At 47.6% G+C, this 22,574-nt stretch overlaps 1 protein-coding gene across 1 annotated transcript in view; it reads right to left on the minus strand.

Annotated features, from left to right (window-relative positions):
• ADAMTS16 (ADAM metallopeptidase with thrombospondin type 1 motif 16) overlaps positions 1-22,574 on the minus strand; it is a 143,996-nt gene that overhangs the window by 91,274 nt on the left and 30,148 nt on the right. The window contains exons 6-10 of the mRNA XM_077749460.1: positions 11,283-11,541; positions 8,030-8,229; positions 6,492-6,575; positions 4,201-4,360; positions 2,767-2,872 (exon numbers count right to left, since the gene is read on the minus strand). Coding sequence (XP_077605586.1) covers positions 2,767-2,872; positions 4,201-4,360; positions 6,492-6,575; positions 8,030-8,229; positions 11,283-11,541 — 809 coding nt within the window. The remainder of the gene's footprint in view (positions 1-2,766; positions 2,873-4,200; positions 4,361-6,491; positions 6,576-8,029; positions 8,230-11,282; positions 11,542-22,574) is intronic.

The following is a 22,574-nucleotide window of genomic DNA, read 5'->3' on the forward strand; positions in this document are numbered from 1 at the left end:
CCTCCAACCTCAGTAATGTCCTCTGAATGTAAACAAACCGAAGAAGTAAAAACGGAACGTTTTATAAAGTCCTAAAAAACACGAGGGAGGGTCTAAGTGGCTCAGCTGGTTAAGCATCCAACTTCGGCTCAGGTTATGATCTCACAGTCTATGGTTTTGAGTACCATGTCTGAGCTGTCAGCACAGAGACCAGAACCTGCTTCAGATTCTGGGTCTCCCTCTCTCTCTCTCCTCTTCCCCTCCTTGCACTCTCTCTCCTCTCTTAAAAATAAATAAACATTCAAAAAAGTCCTAATAGATGTAAAATTGCGTTTTAATTCTTCAGGCTGCAGAACTAAAAAAAAATGACTCTGTTGGAGCTCACTGCCCGGCATGCTTTTTATGTTATGATGTTTGACCCACACACTGAAGCTATAATTCTTCTCCAAGGAGTGATACTTAATAAAGAAATGAACTGAAAAAATGTGTGCATTAAATTTTCAATTTAATGAAAATCCACGGAGTGGGATCACTGAGCGTTGCCGCGCCCTTTCCCATTTGATGTAGTCACTGCAGCCAATGACTCATCTGAAATACTCTTCGTGGGTCTATTTGCACCTCCCTGCATCATTCTGTCCATTCCATTCATTCACATTTGCCGGACACTCAGCATCATCCACCCGCCAAGCTGGCGACGCGGAGAGAGGCACATCCTCAGTGGTCTCCACGGTCAGAGCTGTGTGTGAAATCGCTCTGCAAATTTCACAGAAAGTGTTACGAACAGCAGGTGCTACCATTACTACTGCCGTGATTGTTATCATATGACTATCACTGTCCCTCATTTTACCATTTGGCACACGCACTTCCTTTGCACACCTCCTACGTGTTATTTCCTACTTCCTCAACATGATCAGAAGCCACTTCACTGGTCCCATGAAAAGTTCAGAGCTCCCGCTTCCTGTCTCTTGCGTGATGTCCCCTAAATGTCAAGGGCTCAAGAAGGGGCTGATAATTTTCTGGAGATCAAATCTATGAGGATCAGGATTCCCTATCATCCAAACCTACGGCCCGTCTCCCTTCTCCCATCCATAGTCCCACTTGCAGTTAAAACACTTTTATCTTGTTGGGGGAAAACCATACTTTTTCCATCTTGACCCAGTCCTAGTGATGAAAGGCGATATTAATTGATTCCTAACAAAAAATAAAAGGAGACCCTGATCCGTGCTGACACTGGAGACTAGTCTCAAACAGATCCAGTTTCCCTTCTGTTAGACCCACCACCTGCAGCTGTGAGCAGTGGAGTGCATGCACTTCAACCCCTCATCTAATACTGAGCTGCTCAGCCCCCGGTGACTTAAATATTTCTTACGTTGTTTAATTAAATTCAGGTATGGTTCAGGGGACAGCAAGAGCCTCATGTAGTTAAAATAATGAGAGTTTTTGAAGTTTTAAATCTAGCAGTCTATTAAAAACACACTTGTAGTTTAACTGAGAGCTTCATCGAGTATAGGGGCAATTTTCCAGGCACTGAAAAAGTCAATCATTACCTATAATGATGAAGGGATCAGAAGCAGAATATAAGCTTCATTTTCAGGTCATCAGTTCACACGGCTGAGCGTGCACGGTCTCCATGGGAGTCCACTAAAGACAGGTGCACGCATTCGCGAGCACGCGCACGCACGTGCACACACACACACACACACACAGACAGACGCTGTGGACAGGTTCAGGAGAGCACGGCCTCAGTCCACTTCTAATGGGATGGAGGGGTCAGTTTTACGAAAACTGAATCACAAATGCTGCCTTTTGCAGATTTTGTCATTTGCAAGTAAACTCAGGTGAACATAAAGAAACAAAAACACCACAATTCCTGGTTGTGCATTCTCCGGGAGAAAGTTCAAGGAGAGCCACAGCGCAGCAGGACGCCTCCTGTGCGCCCGCCGTGGGCACTCGCGCAGGTTAGCGGGTGCAGCACGTGGGCCTCAGCAAAGGAACAAAACCCCGACGGGGATGCCTCGACCTCAGGCAGACCACAGAATCACTAGCCCAAGAAACCTTAGTTCCGAATGACAGCTTCTGCAAGTAACTGATGGAAAGGTCTCATTGCACAGGAACAAAGGTAAAATGTTCACGTAGAAAGAGGGCAGCTGTTGCCGAGGCCACTGTCCAGGGCCAACGTCCAACTGTCCAAGCCCCAGGCTCACCACTCACTCCGGACGCCGCCTCATTTCAAAACCCACGGCACTGGGCATGCAGGAGTGCGGGCAGCGGTCCAGCTCGTACCAGGCCGCACCCCTGGTCCAACCCGCACTGCCCACACCCTGCTTGGCGCGCTGAACAAACAACACCTCTACAAGTCGTGAAAGTGACGTAAGAACGCAAAACTCCAGGGTGACTAGTTGATAAGAGGTGGCCTTGTCACTGTCGCCCTGATAGGAACGGGACTGGGGAAGGAGATCCATGCGCAGGACCGAAGTTCAGAGCAGGCCGGGGGGTGGAGGCTGATACAAGTGTGTGCAGTCGTGCACGCACGTATGAGATGTAAAAGAAGAGCAGCGACAGGACAGCATGATTGTGGGAATTTCCAAGGCTTTCACCTGTGCATGCTGGGTGCCAAAATAGAAATATAACAAGCACCTAAGTGACAGCACGTCCTACCTGTCGGTGACATTCTCACTGGAGATACGTAAGGCCCCTACAGGCCTGGCCTCAGGGTAGGTATTTCTGTGGCAATGGTCCACTAGGGAAAGTGGCCTCGGGTCCACCCTCCCACGTGGGCGCACTTACTTGTGTCCAGACTCGTGGGCAATGGTGAAGGCCAGTCCAAGACCCGTATCTTCATTAATAGTACAGCTGCGGTATTTACTGCACATTCCACTGATGGGCGCAAATCCTGCGGGACACAGACATCAAAAGAATGTACAACAGTGTTGCTGCGATACAGTAGAGAGTGTGTATCGTATGTGTGTGCATCGTCTGTCCTTTAGAGAAGTGTGGTTCGCACCTTCGTGAGGTGAAATCTGGGAAACTCTTGGACAAGCGCATAAGGGGTTCTTTGCAACACGAGCGAAAGGGGTCTCCTCTCCGCATGGAAAACAATTCACAGCTCTAAGTGGTGTTCACATCACAGGTTATAATAATGGGGGCCAAGGAGAAAAGGGGAGTCAGTGAAGGTGAAGGAGAATCTCTAGCTTTCTCTGTAAACATCTGTGTTATAGAAAGCCCGAATAAAAAGGTGCTGTACAGTGTGGGGCACCAGGAGGTCCCCTAGACCAGCCTCGTTCACGGATTCACTAGGAGGATTCATAGGACTCAGGCTTTGTCACACTCACAGGGATAGTTTCACACGGAGAGCAGAGGATGAGAGCAAAATCAGCCAGGGGAACAGGTGCACGGGGAGAGGTCTGGTGGAAACCAGGCACCAGTTTCCAGAGCCTTCTCCCAGCAAATCCATGGAGGACGTGCCTAATTCCCCCCAGAAACATGGGGCTGTCTCATCAAAGACTCAGGGCCCAGGGGTCTTCTCCGGAGCTGATCACATAGCACCCCTGCCTGGCCTGGACCCAAATTGCGACTCCCCGGAAGGAAGGCAGATGTTCCGTGTAGGCCCCGCTATCTGTACACGTGGTGTAGGCACAGCGGGCCAGCTCATCAGGCGGGGGGTCGGGGGTGGGGGAATCCTGGTTCTCGAAAGGCAGGCCTTTCCAGGGACAAACAGTCACGATGAACCTCTGTTCCACTGAGTTCTAGCTCAATACGGTCCCGGGAAGAAAGGAGGAATGAGAGAGAACGTCCAGGGCAGTCCTGGGGGGAGCACAGTGTGCTTTTCATTCCTTGGAAAAACAACAAAGTGCTGCCTCATATACGTGTAAAAAAAAGTTGCAGGAATTGCGATATTTATACAGCAGAAATGGCGCCTATAACGTTGCCATGACATCTCTACATTCAAGAATGTTCCACTCCTCCCACATAATAGGACATCCCTGAATCTACTGTCTCTGTTCTCACAAAATGAGAAGAGAGAACCGGTTTCTTAGATCAGAAGAGACAGGAGCTCTTGAATCTAGGAGGTACTTTTCCTTAGGAAGTAATCACTTTTTGTGAATAAATGCACACTTTGACGCTTGGCCCAAGTACACACAGGGCAGCACATCTACTCTCCCCCCCTCGTGCTCAGTATGGCACATGCATGCTCCTCCAAACTCCGCGGGAGGGTCTTACCCAGGGTGTCACAGGGCTCGTTCTTCCAGGAACATATGTCCAGGCCAGTCAGCAAGATGGCGTGGTCATGGCGCGTCCCATCTTTGCCCATCAAGCCAGACTGCCACTGGCAGAAGCTATTTAAGGTGTGGTCGGCGTGGTGGCTTATCACAAGCCCCGGCTGCAAGAGACAGACCAAGACCCCGGGATGAGAGAGAGAAAACGCCTTACAATGCCGCTGTCACCCTTTGCCATCACAGCGGCCCATCAGTAGCTCAGATTTCAAATACACAGAGGAATCAGAAGGGTCTACGAGCTCATCTATCCATTTCATGGAATGACATGCAAAGGAAGGTGACTTCAACAAAACCTGCATGGATTCGGATAGACGCTTCCGTTCCCTGCTGTAGTTCTGCACGACACAGCTAGGGTGTACTGAGCTGACCCTGAATGCATTTTCGATGCCCCAAGAAAGACCATTTCTGTGCATGAATGTTTGCATCAAAGTCTTTATAAGACACATTGTAAAATTATCTAAGGCAATAGAATCATTTCTGCACATGCAGAAAAATACCCAGACAGCTGATTTCACAACCAAGTAGGGCAAGTGGGATTTCCAATTGATAACTCTTAACCATTTATTACTAAAGTGTTAAATTAAGTCACTTTCCTACCAAAGCAGCATGCTTATGAGAAGGGTCCAGTCAATCGGTAAAGGTCTGTTTTGAGAAAACAGACTGGAACTAGAAAGAAACTACGCAGGACACACACCCCCTTAGGCATACACACCACGTTCTAACAGAGCAACAGTGAAATATTGGACTGAAGGCCACCTGAACGCTTGTGCAATTCAGAAATCGGGGCAGGGGGAGGGGCCAGGAACCACCAGAAAAGGCTGCAATGAGTTGTGTGAACTCTTTATTGCTATGCCGTCCTGTGGCTTGGTCAGAGAAAGTCAGCTTAACCAGCTCGGCTCCAGGACAACTTGGGAGAAGCATTCATGACTAGATATTGGGTTAAAATCTGTGTCTCTCAGTCACTGAATAGGTTTTCTGTTTCATCGCTTATTTTGTCTTTCCTGAGAGTCAAGTCCACCTAAGCTGAATGCCTTGTGTGCACCAACACTGGGTATGCCTCACATTCCTCAGCTGGTGATTTCCAGGAACACAGCATTAATCAGAGTTAACACAGGTGTACGATCAAAAGATAACCTCGCTTAGTCTTTGCAGCTTGGATGAATTCCAAGGTGAAAACGATTTAATACAAGGAATAATTAACCTGTCACCTGAGACGCCCCACCAGTTCAGCACCCCCCTCCCCAGACACTCACACAAAGACAAAGCAGTCGTGTCTTCCTGACCATTCCAACTGGAAACAGGCTTGCCCACGCAAGCCCCCCGCCCCCGCCCAAAAAAAGAGCAATACCCCAGAGGCTTACAGTCTGGAGACATCTTAGATCTGATGAACGACCTTAGGTTTTGTCTAAAGAAAAGTCTTTGTTTTATAAACAAGAAAACTATGGCTACCAGGAGGCCCGGCTAAGATATCAGCAAGGTGCCAGCTCTCTTGTCCTATGTGGAGTCTGTGATCAGCAGGAAGCAAAGCAGAAAGAAGGGTCTTGGAGGCTAAGACATCGCCACCAGCTATGCCACCGAAGGTTCACGTACAACCTCCCTGTGGACCGAAGTGCATGCTGTGCGTTTACACAGGGACTCTGGAATGGAGGCAAAGGAGAGCTTTTCGCCCACTGTGACCAGGGTCCGGCATAATTCAGTGTTCATATGCAATGAGAGAAATGCACTTGACATTCCAGAATCTCCATGAAAATACAACCCTGTGACCCAAAGCAGTGGGGGTGGGTGCAGTCAGTCTTAGGAGTTAGGAGGTGACAGCATAGAACAACGATGCCCAAGAGTGTGATTTCACTGCTGGGCTAGACAGCGGTTCTGGTGTCCCAGCAAAGAGCAGAAGGGGTGCTGTCCCATCTGGAACCCTAAATGCTCACGGTGGGGAGGCGGCTTAAGACACATTTTCCACTCTGTCTCCCCTGTGTCTCTCCCACCAGTATATTTAAGGCAGCTCTGCTGTTCTACTTTCTCATAAGACTACTAAAAATAGTCCTTACCACCTCTGCACTCATGCGCACACACACACACACAAAATTCAAATCATCACGAAATGAATTGGTAAGAAAATCATTGCATGAGACACAAAACATTCAACACTTTTTGTTCCCAAAGGAAAGGAAATTTGGGAATCCACAGAATGATCACATTAAGGAAAACAAAATGTCTGTTTCAAAGACAGAATACCTGGTCTTCTTCTAGAAGAATCAGACCTACAATTGCAATGTTGATGTTTCCTCCTATCGTTCCATCTTTGAACAAAGCAGACACCTGAAAAAGACAGGCAATCCCGGTCAGTCCCCACACGTAACGTTTCCCCAGTCCCCAGGGTCCTGCTGGCGAAGGCTAGTCCCCGTGGCTTTGTGACACAGTCACAGTCAAAGTCAATGCTGACTTCTCATAGTGCTAGACAGACAGGCACAGAAACACCTAATGGCCAGGCAGACCAATCGTTGAGTCCTCATTGTTGGTGCCTGGGAGTAAGTGCTGAAGCTTGGGGAGGTGAGAACTCCTCTTAGGGAACAGCAGTGAATGTACTGTAAGGCTCCAAGGGGATAAAAGGTCTCATCTGCACATAATGGAATGTTTTAGTGATCACCGCCGGGGCATGTGGTCCCCATGTTCTCCGGGGACGNTGCATAGGAAGAGACCCAGAAGACCCAAGAAAGAGAAGGGCTACGTGTGGAAAGGAGATGACCAAAGAAAGGTGCCAGCAAGGGATATGACGACAGCAGACGTCAGTGACTGTGACCGACGTTCATGGTGATGAGCGAAGGCCCCTCGAGCCGGTTCGGCGCCGAGGTGCAATTACTGGAACAGCTCGACAAAACGGAAGCAACTTTGGCACAAACCAGAGCCCTGAGGTCCTCAGTCCCTGGAGGCAGTGGCAGGTGCGCCCCGCCCCGGGGGGTGAGAACCCATGTGACCAGTAGTGACGCTAGGAAGAATCCCCGAGTGCTGAGGTGGAACAGAAAGTGTGTTTTCTAAACACTGCCATCCCAACTAATGTTCATAACACACTCGGGCGACCCAAGATCTTGTCTTCTGTGAACTAGGTGTCACTTAGTCACCCAAATGGGGCTCAGATGCCTCTCATGGCTCCTCATCATTACAACAAGCTGTCAATCTGGGACACAGGACATTTCACCTGGGATGACAAGTCTACAGGGTTGGATGCTTTTGTGGCTCTCGATGAAATGATGTATATTCAATATTTAAGCATTAATGTTCCTACAGAGACCGGCATTTCTATACAGGTATCTAAAACCACACACAGTCCTGACGGGCAGGCTTATGCACTGAGCTGTCTCAGGATCCTCTTACAGATTTCTGGTAAATGAAGACCTTGACCCCCTCAAACTATGCCCCCCGCTCACAGAGAAGGCCAGACTGTTCTCTGGAGTTCTGATGGCTCTTTGATGGGAGCCTGTGAAGACTGAAGGGGTCATCACAGATAAAACGTATCTCTTGCGTCTGAGGCATAGACCCAATCCGTTAGGTGGGATCACCCACAGGTTCAACAAGAAGGACCTTCCTACCATGTTGAGTATCGTCAGCACGTAGGTGGTGATGTTTTCATGGCCGTGGGCCCGTATCATCTTCCTGTCCACCACCACCAGNGTGAAGGGGTCATCACAGATAAAACGTATCTCTTGTGTCTGAGGCATAGACCCAATCCCGTTAGGTGGGATCACCCACAGGTTCAACAAGAAAGACCTTCCTACCATGTTGAGTATCGTCAGCACGTAGGTGGTGATGTTTTCGTGGCCGTGGGCCCGTATCATCTTCCTGTCCACCACCACCAGCGTCTCCACATTCAGCTCCTCGTTCCTATGGGACTTGAGAAGAGAACGCTTGTGCCTTGAGCAAGACGCATACTCATCAGGCAAGATGAAAAGGTCTTCCTCGGGAGGCTGGGGCATGTCTGCGGAGGGAACGTTCCGGGAACAAATGAAAGCAGAAGGCGTCACCCAAAACCAGTGGTGGAACAGACACTGTTATGCAGACACCAGAGTCTCACAATGAAAGCTCACGACAGGAGCCACATCACCCTTACAACACTGTGATGCAAAACCCATATGAGCGTGAATCTTTAAATTTAAATAAGGTTCATACAACCTAGGTGTGATGGAAACCATCGCCATCTCTACTGTCTATAATTCTGTCCTGACTCAACACAAAAAGAGGGCACCTTGGTGTTCACGAGCTAGTCTCCAGAAGCACAACGTTCAAAGACCATTGGCATAAAGATCTGTCAAACAGCGTCTGTAGGAGATTTACCGACAACAAGGGGAACTAATGGTTACAACCCAGCGCTATCTTGCATCGGTTTCATACTTGAAGAATTTTAATGGCCTGATTCTTTTTTTAAAGTCCATTCCCATGTCTGGATGCATCGCTGGTTTATCTGTCGTGTTTCAAATGGGCTTACAGACTTCGTGACACAGATCTACTCCATTGCAGAGCCCAGTTTCCTAGAAAGCAGCATAAATATTTACCTCATTTAATTACGAAACAAAATACTCTCTGTTCTCTTGGAGCCATTTAAAAATAGTTTTGGCATTTATAATCAGTGAGTTAACACTATGCTAAAAATGAGTCAGCTGTGTGGATCTTCAGAAAATGTGGTTAGAATTGTTCCATGTGAAAACAGACTTCAAAGAACCCACAAACGTAGGTGGCACTAATTCAAAGCTATGCCAACTCTCTTTGTGGACCCCGTTGCCAGAAGATGCCAATTTTTTTACTGGTACCCACATCTAGCGCATATTCTCCCTTTGCTAAAATACTTTAAAACCTAAATGAACCCTCTGGAAGATAACAATGACTCTGGCAAAGCTATTAAAGCACCGATCGCACGCCACTGACATTGACGCCATTAGAGACGCCTGACTGCACCCTCTGAGCTCTCTCTACGCCAGCTCTGGATAGGGATGGGCCATCGAGGCACGGGGCGGGGTGGGGTGGTAACCTGCTCCCAGCCCCTCCCTAGGAAGGGTCAGAAATGGGTGTCCAATCTGGCAGCATGGTCCCAGAGCACGTGGTTCATCCTCATTATTGATTTTAAGCAAATCAATCTGCCCTTGATCGCCATTTCCCATAGGTGCCTAAGCGCACACCAAAAGATTCCCATTTTTGGAACCAGAGACTCTAATGGGAAGAATCTTCGTTAAATATGACCCCCTCCCGAGCCAGAAGGCTGGGACTTCTCCAGGGACACCCGAAGCCCCATGAGCAACACGGGAAGATCCAGGCACAGACAGCGGAGGTCCCGAGAACTAAATGCTTCAGCTCGGAAGCAGCCTGTGCCCCCGGTGGCCGCCACATGGGCCCCAAGCACTCACAGAGCTACCACGTGCCCAGCAGGGAAGGGACAGAAACGTCTGACCACCAAACTGCACCACATAAGTCACTAATGTCTTCTAAGAGGCATTTGGTGACACTTTCTTCTCTAGTTTTATGATGAAAACAAGAGCTACTCTACCCCCCATTTTTCAAATAAAAAACTTCTCAGTTTTTCTTTTCCCAAATAACTGCCTTGCACCAATCAACCCCCACTCCTGAGATTCTGAAGAGGCTGCCCAGGCAGCACGAAGGTGCACGTGTGTGGGAGGGCACGCACACACATACACACACACACACGGCCAACAGGGTGACTTCACGGCCTGCGTGTGGGCTGTGCCCTAGCTGTTACTGGCCTGCATGGCACTGATCACCCCCTTCATTTCAGCAGGTCCACACCGCTGGAGTTTCTCAGGGCCCACTACTACATCGGCTTGGAACCCTGGTGCGGCCCGCCGAAGAGGGGAAGACACTCCTGCCAGGATCCAGGCGCTTGGCTGTCCGTCCCCGACACGGAATCTGTCCTGGACAGAACTCTGGCTCTGACCTCGTCCACGCCTGAGCCCTGCCTCTGGGCGCCGCCCCTGCCCGGTCCCACCCGCTGCCACCCTCCCCTCTGCCCCTCTGTCCATGCAGCTGCCGCAGCTGATGCCCACACGTCCGTCCTGTTCTGACACCCACTGAGCCTCGGTCTCCCCGACTTTCTCAGACTCCTGTTAACCTCTCTCTGTCCCCAGCCCTTCTCTTCCGGCAGACTGAGCCCACTCACTCAGTCGGATTGGACTGGAGTTTCTTGCTTGAACACAGTATAAGGCTTTTATTTACAGGATAATGAGTTCAGATGACACACAGGTGCTGACAGGCTAATGGTACTTGCTGTTCCGCTGTAAGTACCAAGTGATTAGGGGCCATGCACCCCACTCCACCCGCAGCGTGACCCTCTCTATCTTGGGGTGCCGGGTCCAGCAGCTGACGAGACCGGCAGGGGAAGATGGGCTGGGAGAAGACGGGCTTCGAGGAGCCCCAGCGGGGGAAAGTTTAACAACAAAGTGGTGCTGGAGGGGAAGCTGGGGGAAGTGAAGGCGATTCCAGAAAACACTGAGCTTTAAGAGGCTCCCACATAAAATGCTAATATCACATCACCTCCTCAGTGCTCACCACACAACAAAGGATTCCACAAAGTGCTGGTGATAAATGGTAGCTAAATTATGCCATGCGTAGCCTGTCCTTTTGATGTGGTGGAGTAAAGTATAGAAATACGCATGGAGATAAATTACCTCGCAGAAAACTATGTGGGTTTTCACAAATCTAGACCTCAAAACTATAGAATTACTGAGCGGACGTGCCAGGGTCCTTTTGATGACTTCCAGTGGGCTCTGCGTCTCTGGGCAGTACGTCATCTCATCTGCTCGGGGAACAGCTCTTTGGAACAAAAAAAACCTACTGCTATCTGTCCATCCATCACGAGAGACGTTTGCACACCAAACGACAGAATCAACACGTTAAGTTCAGTGAGGACATGTCGCCCAGTAGTTCCACATCGCGGGCGGACACTCGGAAGAAAATGTAAACACCTCGTCAGCGTGCACAAATGTCCGAAAGGTTAAATGCACAAAGAGAATCGCCCTTACATACATTTCTTGCGTCTGCCACAAAAATGCTGCTTTTGTGGGTGCCGGAGGGTCGAGCCGCCTTGAAGGTGCGGAGTCCCCAGCTCCCGATCCCGCGGGGTCAGGACCGCCTGGGGAGCCCCCGGAGCCCGCTGGTCCACGGACCTCTTGTACAGTATGTGGGAGGGGGGCCCAGCCCCGGCGGCGTCCCTGAGGGTCCCCGCCGGCTGGGAAGGGAGCGGCTTCAGGAAGTAATCGGCTTCTTGTGTTCTGATCATGCCCGACTGGAAACAGAGAGGAAGAGAGAAAGGACAGTTACACCTCCTGACCGGAGGACGGCCACGCGCCCAGCATCACTTCTCCCTTATTTGTTCTCCGGCACCTGCTCCGCCCCCGTGGCCGAGGCCGAGGACGGAAAAGACTCCTCACCGAGCTCTTCCCACTGGCGTCGTCCTACGAAGATGTGGGTGGAGGTGCTCCAGGACGTGCGGCCAGGGACACAGGGGGCTCCCCGTGCATGAACGGGGGTTCATTTAACCCAGATAATGGAGGAGAGGGCTCACACACACCACACAAACTCACGTGTTAGTGCGGTGCAGGGGTGCCACGCAAGAAGACCAAACTGCAATCCTAACGGTCATTTACAAAACTCCTTCCAAACTTGAGTATGATGTGGCACTTGATGTACGAGTGTGTCACTTAAATTTCATGCAGAGGAAAACAGAAGACAATTTACCTAGGGTAGCGGGCGGGCCTTTCTAAGCAAGGCATTGTGGAAACAGGAACAATCTAACTCATAAAAACACTAAAAATATCTGGAGAGCAAAAGTAGCTTTAAGAAAACACTAAAAGCATTGTCAAGGAGGCAAAACGGAGGGACCGCCTTTTGCCTCTTAGAGGGACAAATACTTTTAAGACCCGCTAGTAACAAGTGTTGGAGAATCCACGGCAACGTGGTGCTCCGGAAAAGCGCACGCGGAGGCAGAGCCGGGAGGTGGCCGCCGTGGTTTCCCGCCGCGTCCAACAGCTCTGAGCACGTGCCATCGGGTCTAAGGAGCGATCCTTCTGGAATGCTTCCCCAGGGCTTCACGTAGGCAGCTCCCCAACACGATCAGTATATATGACTGTACAGTGCAGCATTGTGGGTAAGAGCACAAATGTACAGACAAAACAGACAATAATAAAGATAAATCGTTAAAATGCCTACCAATTAATTCAGGGTAATGTTTTTAAAGAATATTTGTATATTTGAAGAGAAAAAAGATCAGATAATTATGTACTGATGATAATCATAATAAAACATTTTATTGGGGCGCCTGGGTGGCTCAGTCGGTTAAGCATCTGACTTTGGCTCAGGTCATGATCTCACGGTTTGTGGGTTTGAACCCCGCATCAGGCTCTGTGCTTTCAGCTCAGAGCCTGGAGCTGCTGCAGATTCTGTGTCTCCCTCTCTCTCTGACCCTCCCCTGCTCATGCGGTCTCTCTCGCTCTCATAAATAAATAAAACATTAAAATTTAAAAAAAAAACATTTTTTCTTGAGTTCCTGAGGCTATGGATAACATTTTCTGTATAATGCATTATTTAATTTTTTAAAATTTATTTATTTATTTTGAGAGAGAGAGAGAGCAGGGGGAGAGGCAGAGAGAAAGGATGGAGAGAATCCCAAGCTGGCTTCACGCTGTCAGTGCAGAGCCCAACATGGGGCTCGATCCCATGAACCTTGAGATCATGACCTGAACTGAAATCAAGCGTCCAACACTTACNGCTCTCATAAATAAACAAAACATTAAAATTTTAAAAAAAAAAAAAACATTTTTTCTTGAGTTCCTGAGGCTATGGATAACATTTTCTGTATAATGCATTATTTAATTTTTTAAAATTTATTTATTTATTTTGAGAGAGAGAGAGAGCAGGGGGAGAGGCAGAGAGAAAGGATGGAGAGAATCCCAAGCTGGCTTCACGCTGTCAGTGCAGAGCCCAACATGGGGCTCGATCCCATGAACCTTGAGATCATGACCTGAACTGAAATCAAGCGTCCAACACTTACAGGACTGAGCCACCCAGGTGCCCCCATAATGCTTTATTCACCTCACTGACTGCAATTCTGTGATGTGGGCATCACACCACTCCCTTCTCAAGGGTGAGGACATAGAGGTACAGTGGTTCGCTTCCACTTCCAAGGCAACCTGGCTGGGAAATACAGTAGGGATTTGAACAAAATTGGAATATGCTTGGAACCTGCACTTTGACGGTTTATACTATAAGGGTTTCCAAAACGGCTTTAATTTATAACGTGCTTAATAGATGGTGTGAACACAGATCCCAACTGTGTCCGTTTTAAAAGGGGGGCTGCACGTAGAGAGCCTCTCTGGAAGAAGCCAGAGCCATCGTGGGTGGCCGTGGGCAGCTGTCCTCGGGGAGAAGCCTGCAGGAGGGGCCCTGCTTGCATCTTCGTATCTTTCTGCACTGCGCATATTACATAAATAATGTCAGTGGCACTGCTGGATTACGGGGTTACAGACGACTTCTTACACCCCTTATAAACGTTATCTGATGTTGCCCTAATTTGAGAATGTGATGAGTTGTCTCCGCAGAAATGTCCAGCTGTCACTTGGAGCTCTCTGGTGCTAAACTACCAGTCTTACAATTGTGCCGGCTTTTCCCAAGTCACTTTGATGATTTCCCACACCGAGTCAGACACTGATTAGGTACTCAGAGGTTGATGCGTGCATCCCCGTTCTACGTGTGTCTCTGATTTGGAGGCTGAGTCTGATTCTCATTGAGGGGTGTTGCCGTGTGTCACTTTCGTGTTGGGCTGGGCTGTCCTGTGAGTCCTAACGTCTGCAGGCTGTGGGATGACAGGCTGGGGTGGGGGGCAGGGAGCACTTCTTAGATCTTGGGTAAAGGGACGAACAGAACTCTAGGGTGGGGGGTGGGAGAACAAAAGGAAAGGGGAGACCAGCTTATTGGACATTCAGAGAATAAGCATTGGCCCGGGCGTCCCTGCTTGTGGGGAAGAGGGTAAACTGGGTGAATTATCAAGGAAGCCATCAGCACCATGGGGGGTAGCCCCCTGGGGCCCAAGTACCACCTGGCAGTGGAAAGGTAAAATACCTGGAATTTTTGTCTTGCATCTCAGCAGGGGAGGCACCTCTCCTGCAGGGCTCTGTGGGACCGACCTGGGAATCTCAGAATCCTCTAGAAGGCCACCTGCTGAAGGTCACCGTTTTATGAAGAACAAAGGCAGAACTACAGAACAGCTCAGGCAGGGGGCGTTCACAGTGTGTGCAGTTAAATTAACCCTGCAGACATCCTGTGTCCACACTCTGCAAGGTGAGCGGTTCAAGTACTAAGCCCAGAAAAAAAAAGATTTCATCTTACACCTTAAGGAAACCTTCTCTGACGTGTAAACAGCTCCTTGTCTTTCTCATCACGCCTCAGAGACCATCAGCGCCTGGGGAACGTGGAGGTGTCCCTGGGGCTGCCTCCCTGGGGTCCCAGTGGACTCGGGGAGCGGCCACCTGAGCCCCACGCCCTGGCATTCACCATCCACGGCAATAATACGACCTGTGTGCCTTCCGATGGTCTACTCAGCCTCTCTGTGCTGTGCTGTTCTCTAGGAAGTGGGGATCAGGCTAGCTGCCCGTCAAGGGTTTGGAACAGTCATCAATTTATGTCTTCTAAACACACGGCCCGCAGAAAAGATGCAAAAAAGATGGGCCGAGTTAATGAAGCAAAGAATGTTAAAATATCACACTTCACCTCTGCTGCTCGCTGATCTTTTTCTGATGACTCAGGGGTTCTCTGGAGGATTTTCACTGTACAGCATGAGGACACCTCCCCTCCCCGACACCCCAGTGCTCGTGCACCCCAACTCCACCATTGCCCCAAACACAAATCTGCTCTGGCCTCCTGTCTTCCTTTTTATTCTTCCGGCTTCCACATCTAAACACTGTGTCCTCTGACTGCTGTTCCAGGCTCAAAAACCACTCCTGCTCCCCCCCAAGTTCGAGACACCGCTGTGGGTGCCTGAGGCTGAGAGCACCAGATCCTCAGGCAAGAGTGACCTGCTGCAGCAGGAGGACTTCCTAATACTCATTAGCAAGGGCGTCAACCCCAATTTCACGAAGTACAGAGAATATGAGAACTGATCAGACCGCCATTTTGATTTCCCTCAGAATACACAGACACTGAAAACTACAGAGAAAGTAACCTTTCTCTTGCTTCATCATTAGCTTGCAAGCTTCCTGAAAAGGTTAGATGAATCATGGGGGATTAATGTTTTCTTATTAAAGTTGGTTTCTATCGAATCAAGAATATTTGTTTGGAAAGTCACCAAACGTCTCGTGCGCACCTGCCCACAGTGAGCACCGGGATGTCGGCTGGGTGGGTTATTAGTCTGCTTTCAGGAAAGGGCCAGTGGGCTCCGAGCTCTGCAGACGGGCTCTCCCGGGGCCTGCATCTCTCCCAGCCGCCTCTGTAAATCATTTTACATTGGGAAATTCATCTAATGCTCATGCTGCACTTACAGGGAAGGAAAGAGCATGTGCTTTGCTGGTGGTCAGAAAATGCTGTTTCTTGCTCAGCAGTGTATGCAAAGGAAACGCTGAAGCTCCAACGTCAGATTGTGTGAGAGTTGTTTTTTTTTTTAATTTTTTAAATGTTTGTTTATTTTTGAGAGAGAGATTGAGAGAGAGAGAGAGAGCGCAAGTGGGAGAAGGGCAGAGAGAGATGGAGACAGAATCCGAAGGAGGATCCAGGCTCTGAGCTGTCAGCACAAAGCCCGACTCGGGGCTCAAACCCATGAACCCTGAGATCATGACCTGAGCTGAAGTCGGACACTTAACCTACTGAGCCCCCAAGCGCCTGTGTGAGAGTCAGTTTTATCCACAACTGAAACTTGTTGGATTTCTACAGACAAATACATTAAACAGAACACATATCCACAATAATAAGAAATTATACTTGACATTAGGGCAGGTTTTTCAGAGAGTGGGGAGAAAAGGAATCTTTCGATAAACTATCTTGGGAAAACTGTCAGCTCTTTGGAAAAAAGAAACCTAGATTTCTTCTTTCTTCTGTTCACCAAAATAATGGTCAGGTGCAGTAGAGAATGATGAAAAGTAAAAAAGATTAAATGAAATATATATTTGTAATTTTGGTGTAGACACTTTCAAACGGGAAACAAAATCAGGAAGCCGTGAAGAAATGGATTGATAAATATGGGTAAATACAATGTTTGGGGGTGGTGAAAAATACCATCAAGTCAAATGACAAGCTGGCAGTAATTTTTTAATGTTTATTTATTTCAAGAGAGAGAGAGACCATGCGAGCAGGGTAGAAGGGCAAAGGGAGAAAGAGAGAGAGAGAGAGAGAGAGAGGATCCCAAACAGACCCCATGCTCAGACTGGAGCCTGACACAGGCCCAATTCCGAGACCATGAGACCATGACCTGAGCCAAAATCAAGAGGCCGATGATCAACAGCTGAGTCACGCAGGCGCCCCATTTAGTGGGAATTCTTGAATGCGTGTGACAAGAACTATGATCCTTAAAAACAATCTATAAAAACCAAAAATGAAGAAGTAATACAACTTTAAAAAAAGAATAGAAAAGAAATGAAAGAAGACAAAAAAGAAGAAAAGGAAATTCACAGGTAGGGAGAGGGTTCTAGAAAAGAGAGCTTGATCCTACTTCCAATTTTAGCGAGAAGATGAAAATCACAACAAGGTGCAGTTTCACATGTTTCCTACTGGCTGGCCAGAAAGTCGGCCTCTACCCTGTTATAGTCAAGACGTGAGGAAAGTTAGTAAATTGGTAAAGTATTTTTGGAAAGAATTGACAGTGTCTCCCCAAAAGGTATATGCATGTGCTTTCAACCTAATAACTCTGCAGCTAGGAAATTACCCTATGAAAATTCTAACACCTATGTGACAAGATACGTAAAAGATATAGATCATAGTAGAAATAAATACAATAATCCCCAAAATGAGATACTTAAAATGCCTCCTGATGAACGACAGGTTATTTAAATGAGGATGTATGTACTGGAAAGCAATGTTAGCATTTCAAAGAACTAGATACTTACTGATAGAGAATTATACCCAAATTTACTTAGTGAGAAAAATAAAGTGCAGAACTATAGTGTTATTAGTATGCACTTGCTGTAAATAAGAATAAAAAACATGTATATCAATGAATATATTTATAAAAGCTGTACATAAAATGGAATATTACTTGGCTCCAAAAAATAATGAAATCTTGCCGTTTGCAACATGGATGGATTTAGAAGGTATCACGTTGAATGAGATGAGTAAGACATAGAGAAACAAATACCATATCACCTCACTCATGCACAATCTGAAAAACAAAATCAGCAATTGAAAAAGCAGAAACAGACACATAAATACACAGAACACACTGATGGTTGCCTGAGGGGCAGGGAGCGGGGGATGGGCAAGGCACGTAAAGTGGAGAGGGAGGTACAGGCTTCCGGTCATGGAGGGAATAAGTCATGCGGATGGAATGCTGTACGGTCAATGGTAACCTAATAGCAGAGTATGGTGACAGGTGTCACTTGTGGTGAACCTGGCTTCAGGTCCAATCTCTACGTTGTACACCTGAAACTAATGTACCGTTGTGTGTCAACTGTAGTTCGGTAAATAAAAGCTCTGTAAAAATAAAAATTAAAACAGAAGCTCCCCATAAAAGTTGCATGAATCAAAAAATCAAATGGAAGGGCGCTTGGGTGGCTCAGTAGGTTAAGCATCCGACTCTTGGTTTCAGCTCAAGTCACGATCTCACGGTCCATGAGTTCGAACTCCGCATTGCTCAGGGCTGGCATCAGGGAGCCTGCTTGGGATTCTGTGTCTCCCTCTCTCCCTGCCCTTCCCTTGCTTGCACTCTCTCTCTCTCTCAATATAAATAAATAAACTTAAATTTTATTTTAAAAATCAAACGGAAATTAAGAAGAGCTGTATAAATGTCCGAGTGCTGAGAATATTTCTCCTGCCGCGTATCGAATCCCCACCACACTGGCTCCAAACTTGTTCCAGGTGAACCCAAGACCCTCGGCAGGAAGGCTAGCGAGCAACCAACATGTCAAAGTGTTTTGGCTCAGAAGGTAAGACAGGCGTTACATTTCCCAAGTGTTTTAATTTGATCCTCCTCTGTGTTTCCTTCCCAAAGCATCATTTGTTCGAGGAATATTCTGCTCGTTCTAGTCTTCTCGGTGACGTTTCAGAAACACATAAGAATTGCAACTTTTCTAGAATTTTTATAGAAGTCACATTCTGCTTTTTATTTCCTGAGAACCTCAGGACCTACCGGGAACCTGCCTGCAGCCGGGCCACCCCCCGCCATATGCCCGAGACCACACGGAGTCTCGCTGCATGATTGTTGGTGATGCTGTGAAAATCAAACTCTTCCCAGAATCTTCTGAAAACTCAAGCAAACCAAGAGGCTCTTTCTCCAGGAGATTTTGCACCTGCTTCTTTTTACCCCATCCCCGTGACACCTGGCTCGGGCCCTGGGCCTCCTCAACGCACTTGCCTGCAAGGATAACGGGGTTGACACTCTGGTCACAGGAATCACCCATCATCCTAAACCCAAGTAAGTCCAGGCTTCAACATGCAGTTCACGCGGCTGTAAAACTGGTCCCTGGTCATCTTTTTATTGCTCACCTGTCGTTTCGAAAGGCTAATATTTTGAGCCCTGGCACTTTGCTAAGTTAAAGCTAGATGTCCACACCTTTTTAGTTATGGCGTCGTTCAATCATCATAATCCACCACGAGGACTGAGCCCCGGCTTCTCCCAAACCCCAGTTCCTACCACAGTGCCGTCAGGTCACATCCGTGTCCCCTGAGCACTTGCTGTACAAGCTGTCAGCTGGAGGCTGACTGACAGGGACTGGTCACTAACTGGAGGCTGTCTGGAGGCTGATGAAGACTGAGTGGAGGCTGGCTGAGGGTTGACTAGAGGCTGAGTGGAGGGTGACTAAAAGTTGACTAGAGGCTGAGTAGAGGCTGATGGAGGCCAAATGGAAGCTGGGTGGAAGCTGACTGTAGGTTGACTAGAGGCTGAGCGGAGGCTGATGAAGGCAAAGCAGAGGCTGACTTGAGGCTGTTGAAGGCTGACTGGAGGTCTGACTATAGGCAGATGGAGGCTAAGTGGAGGATGACTGGAGGTTGACAGGAGGCTGACAGAGGTTGACTCAAGGTTGACAGGAGACTGATGGTGGCCAAGTGCAGGCAGATTAGAGGCTGATGGAGGCTAAATGGAGGCTTACTGCATGCTGACTGGAGGCTGACTGAAGTTTGACTAGAGGCTAATGGAGGCTGAGTGGGGGCTGATAGGAGGCTGACAGGAGGTTCATGGAAGCTAAGTGGGAAGCTGACTGAAGGTTAACTAGAGGTTGAGTGGAGGCTAAGAGGAGGCTAACTGGGTGTTGACTGGAGGCTGATGGAGGTGGTCTGGAGGCACAGAAGGGTGGTTTCCAAGGAGGAGACTTTTCCTATGCCTTCCCCCATGTGCATGCTGCAGACAAATTCATCCTCTGTCGAATTCTCTCTGGACTTGGTGGCCTGGACAAAGTGGGCCAGTGTGACAACCAGCAGAGCAGAACAAGGGCAGCTTGGGTCAAGTGCCCACCCCCCACACAGCGTCACAGCGAGGGTGAGCGCCACTGCACTCCTGCGCCGTTAGCCAATCAGGCTTCGGGTGAATTTTACAGCAGGAAGAGGCAGGAGTGTGATTTCAGGGGGCGAATTAAGAACGCACGGTGATTACCCTGCCTGTTCCAAATGATGAGTGACAATGAATGTTTCTAAGACCATTCCTGAGTCTTGCTGCTGCTTGTCCTTTGCTAGAATCAGAAGCTCTTTTAGTTCTGAAACTTCCTCACTGAAGCTTTAAAGGTTCCAGACCGTGAATGCCCTTGTCCTCAAAATTTGAAAGGTGATCATATTTTTTGTATTTTATACTAGTTTTAATTCACTCAAACATTAAGTTACCAACATTTCCTGCCTTCCTACAAAGTAGAACCTCAGTAGTGATGTGATGTGTGGTTAGAGTTCAGATGGAAATGATATTTGTTTTCCCAGTAGCATCGCTGCTTGAAGACTGAACCAGTAGTGTTAGTGGTAAAAGCTTCTCACCCAAGAATCGTTTCTTCCATGTGGCGGGACCCATGGACACAGAATCCTGCCCCTCACTTGTCCCCTTCCAGGGAGGGAATAACTCATCTGTGAGTCTGGACTCAGAGCCAGGCACGCACAGTACAGCCCTTCCCACTGGTGGCCGCCGCCAGCGGGTGACTGTCAGGGGCCCAGCACCTCTTGCAACGCAGTGCCTGCGTTTAGACCCAGTTTAGACCCACTTTTAGGAAAACCGCTCACCTGCACAAATCTTCCACTGTTTCCAAAACTGATTTTATCAGTGATTTTAAAAAGGATACATAGGTCTACTATTTGAGTTATGCTTTTTGTTTGTATTTTACAACTCATTTGGAATACAGAATGTGGGGAAAAGGGAAAAGGGACGGGAAGAGGTAAGGAAACAGAGAGACATCTATTGGGTCACTTCAAAATCCAATGCACTTTATTTGCTCACAGGTGGCATATTAATTAGCAGAGCATTTATTATGGATACTATTATGCACACAAATACATAGAAAATAATAATTACTTTGTCTTGAGCCCCACCTATGTGGCAAGTCATGTGCTGTGTATTTTGCTTTATTTATTTACTTAGAAAGAGAGCGCGCAAGAGCAAGGAAGAGGGGAAGAGGAAGAGAGAGAATCCCAAGCAGGCTCCATGCTCAGCATGGAGCCTGTCATGGGGCTCAGTCCTATGACCCCGGGATCCTGATCTGAGCCAAAATCAAGAGTCAGATGCTGAAGTGACTGAACCATCCAGGTGCCACTGTTTTGCTCTATTTATTATTCCTATCCCAGTAACTGACATATAAAATGAGAATTAATATTCCCATTTAAAGGAAAGGGCCATTAAAATAAAAACATTTGTTCAACATTGTAGACCTAGCAAATGGACTCACTAAGATCAAAATCCAGGCTAAATGACTCTGATATCTATGTCCTTGCCGGCACATCAATGCTTTCTCTCTACCACCACCATTAGTGTTATTCTTCAGGGGGCACAGTATGGCCCCTAGAGAACAGCTAGTGATGGTGGTGGTTCAGAGTGAACTTGGTTTCATTATAAATGTATATTATAAACTCTAGGACCACAGCTAAAAAATGTTTAAAAAAGAAATACTAGTTATATGCTAAAAATGACAGAAAATGGAATCATATAGCATGCTCATTTAAAACCAGAAGAGGCGGGGCGCCTGGGTGGCTCAGTCAATTGAGTGTCCGACTTCAGCTCAGGTCACGATCTCCCAGTCCGTGGGTGCGAGCCCCGCGTCAGGCCCTGTGCTGACAGCTCAGTCTGCAGCCTGCTTCAGATTCTGTCTCCCACTCTCTATGCCCCTCCCTCACTTGCTCTCTGTCTCTCAAAATAAAGACATAAATAAATAAATAAATAAATAAATAAAACCACAAGAGGCATAAAAAGAGTAGAGGACAAAAATAAGAACAAAGAGCAAGGGCAACAAGTAGAAAACAGGAACAAATACAGTAGAAATTAATCCAATGACATTAATAATCACCCTGAGTGTCAATAGTTTAAATGAACTCATTAAAAGGCAGAGATTACTAGGATGGATTGAAACACAATACCCAACTGTATATTGTCTACAAGAAATCCACTTTATGTATAACACACATATAAATTAAAACCAAATGGATGGAAAAATATACCATGCTAACAGTAATCAAAAGAAAGCAGGAATAGCTATATTAATTTCAGACAGAACAGACTTCAAAGTAAGTTTATCACGGATAAAGAGAGACCATACATAATGATAAAGGGGTCAGCCCTCTGAGAAGACCTAACAATTCTTAACATGTATGCACCTAATAACAGAGAATCAAACTATGCGGGACAAAAACTGATAGAACTGCAGAAAGAAACAGATGAATCCACTCTCATGGTTGAAGATTTCAGCACCCTCTCCCAGAAATGGAGAGACCCAGCGGGCAGAAAATCAGTAAGGACACAGTGAACTCAGCAACACCATCCATAAATTGGATATAAGACCTTTGTAGACGACTTCATCCAACAACAGCAGAATATATACTGCTTCCAAGCGCACATAGAAAACTCGCCAAGACAGACCACATTCTGAGCAATAACACATATTTTAAAATATTTAAAAGATTAGAAATCATACAATGTCCACTCTCAGAGCACAAGAG

The sequence above is a fragment of the Crocuta crocuta genome, unplaced genomic scaffold (assembly GCF_008692635.1).
Source record: "Crocuta crocuta isolate KB4526 unplaced genomic scaffold, BGI_CrCroc_1.0 scaffold89, whole genome shotgun sequence".
In the NCBI taxonomy this organism is placed as follows: Eukaryota; Metazoa; Chordata; class Mammalia; order Carnivora; family Hyaenidae; genus Crocuta; species Crocuta crocuta.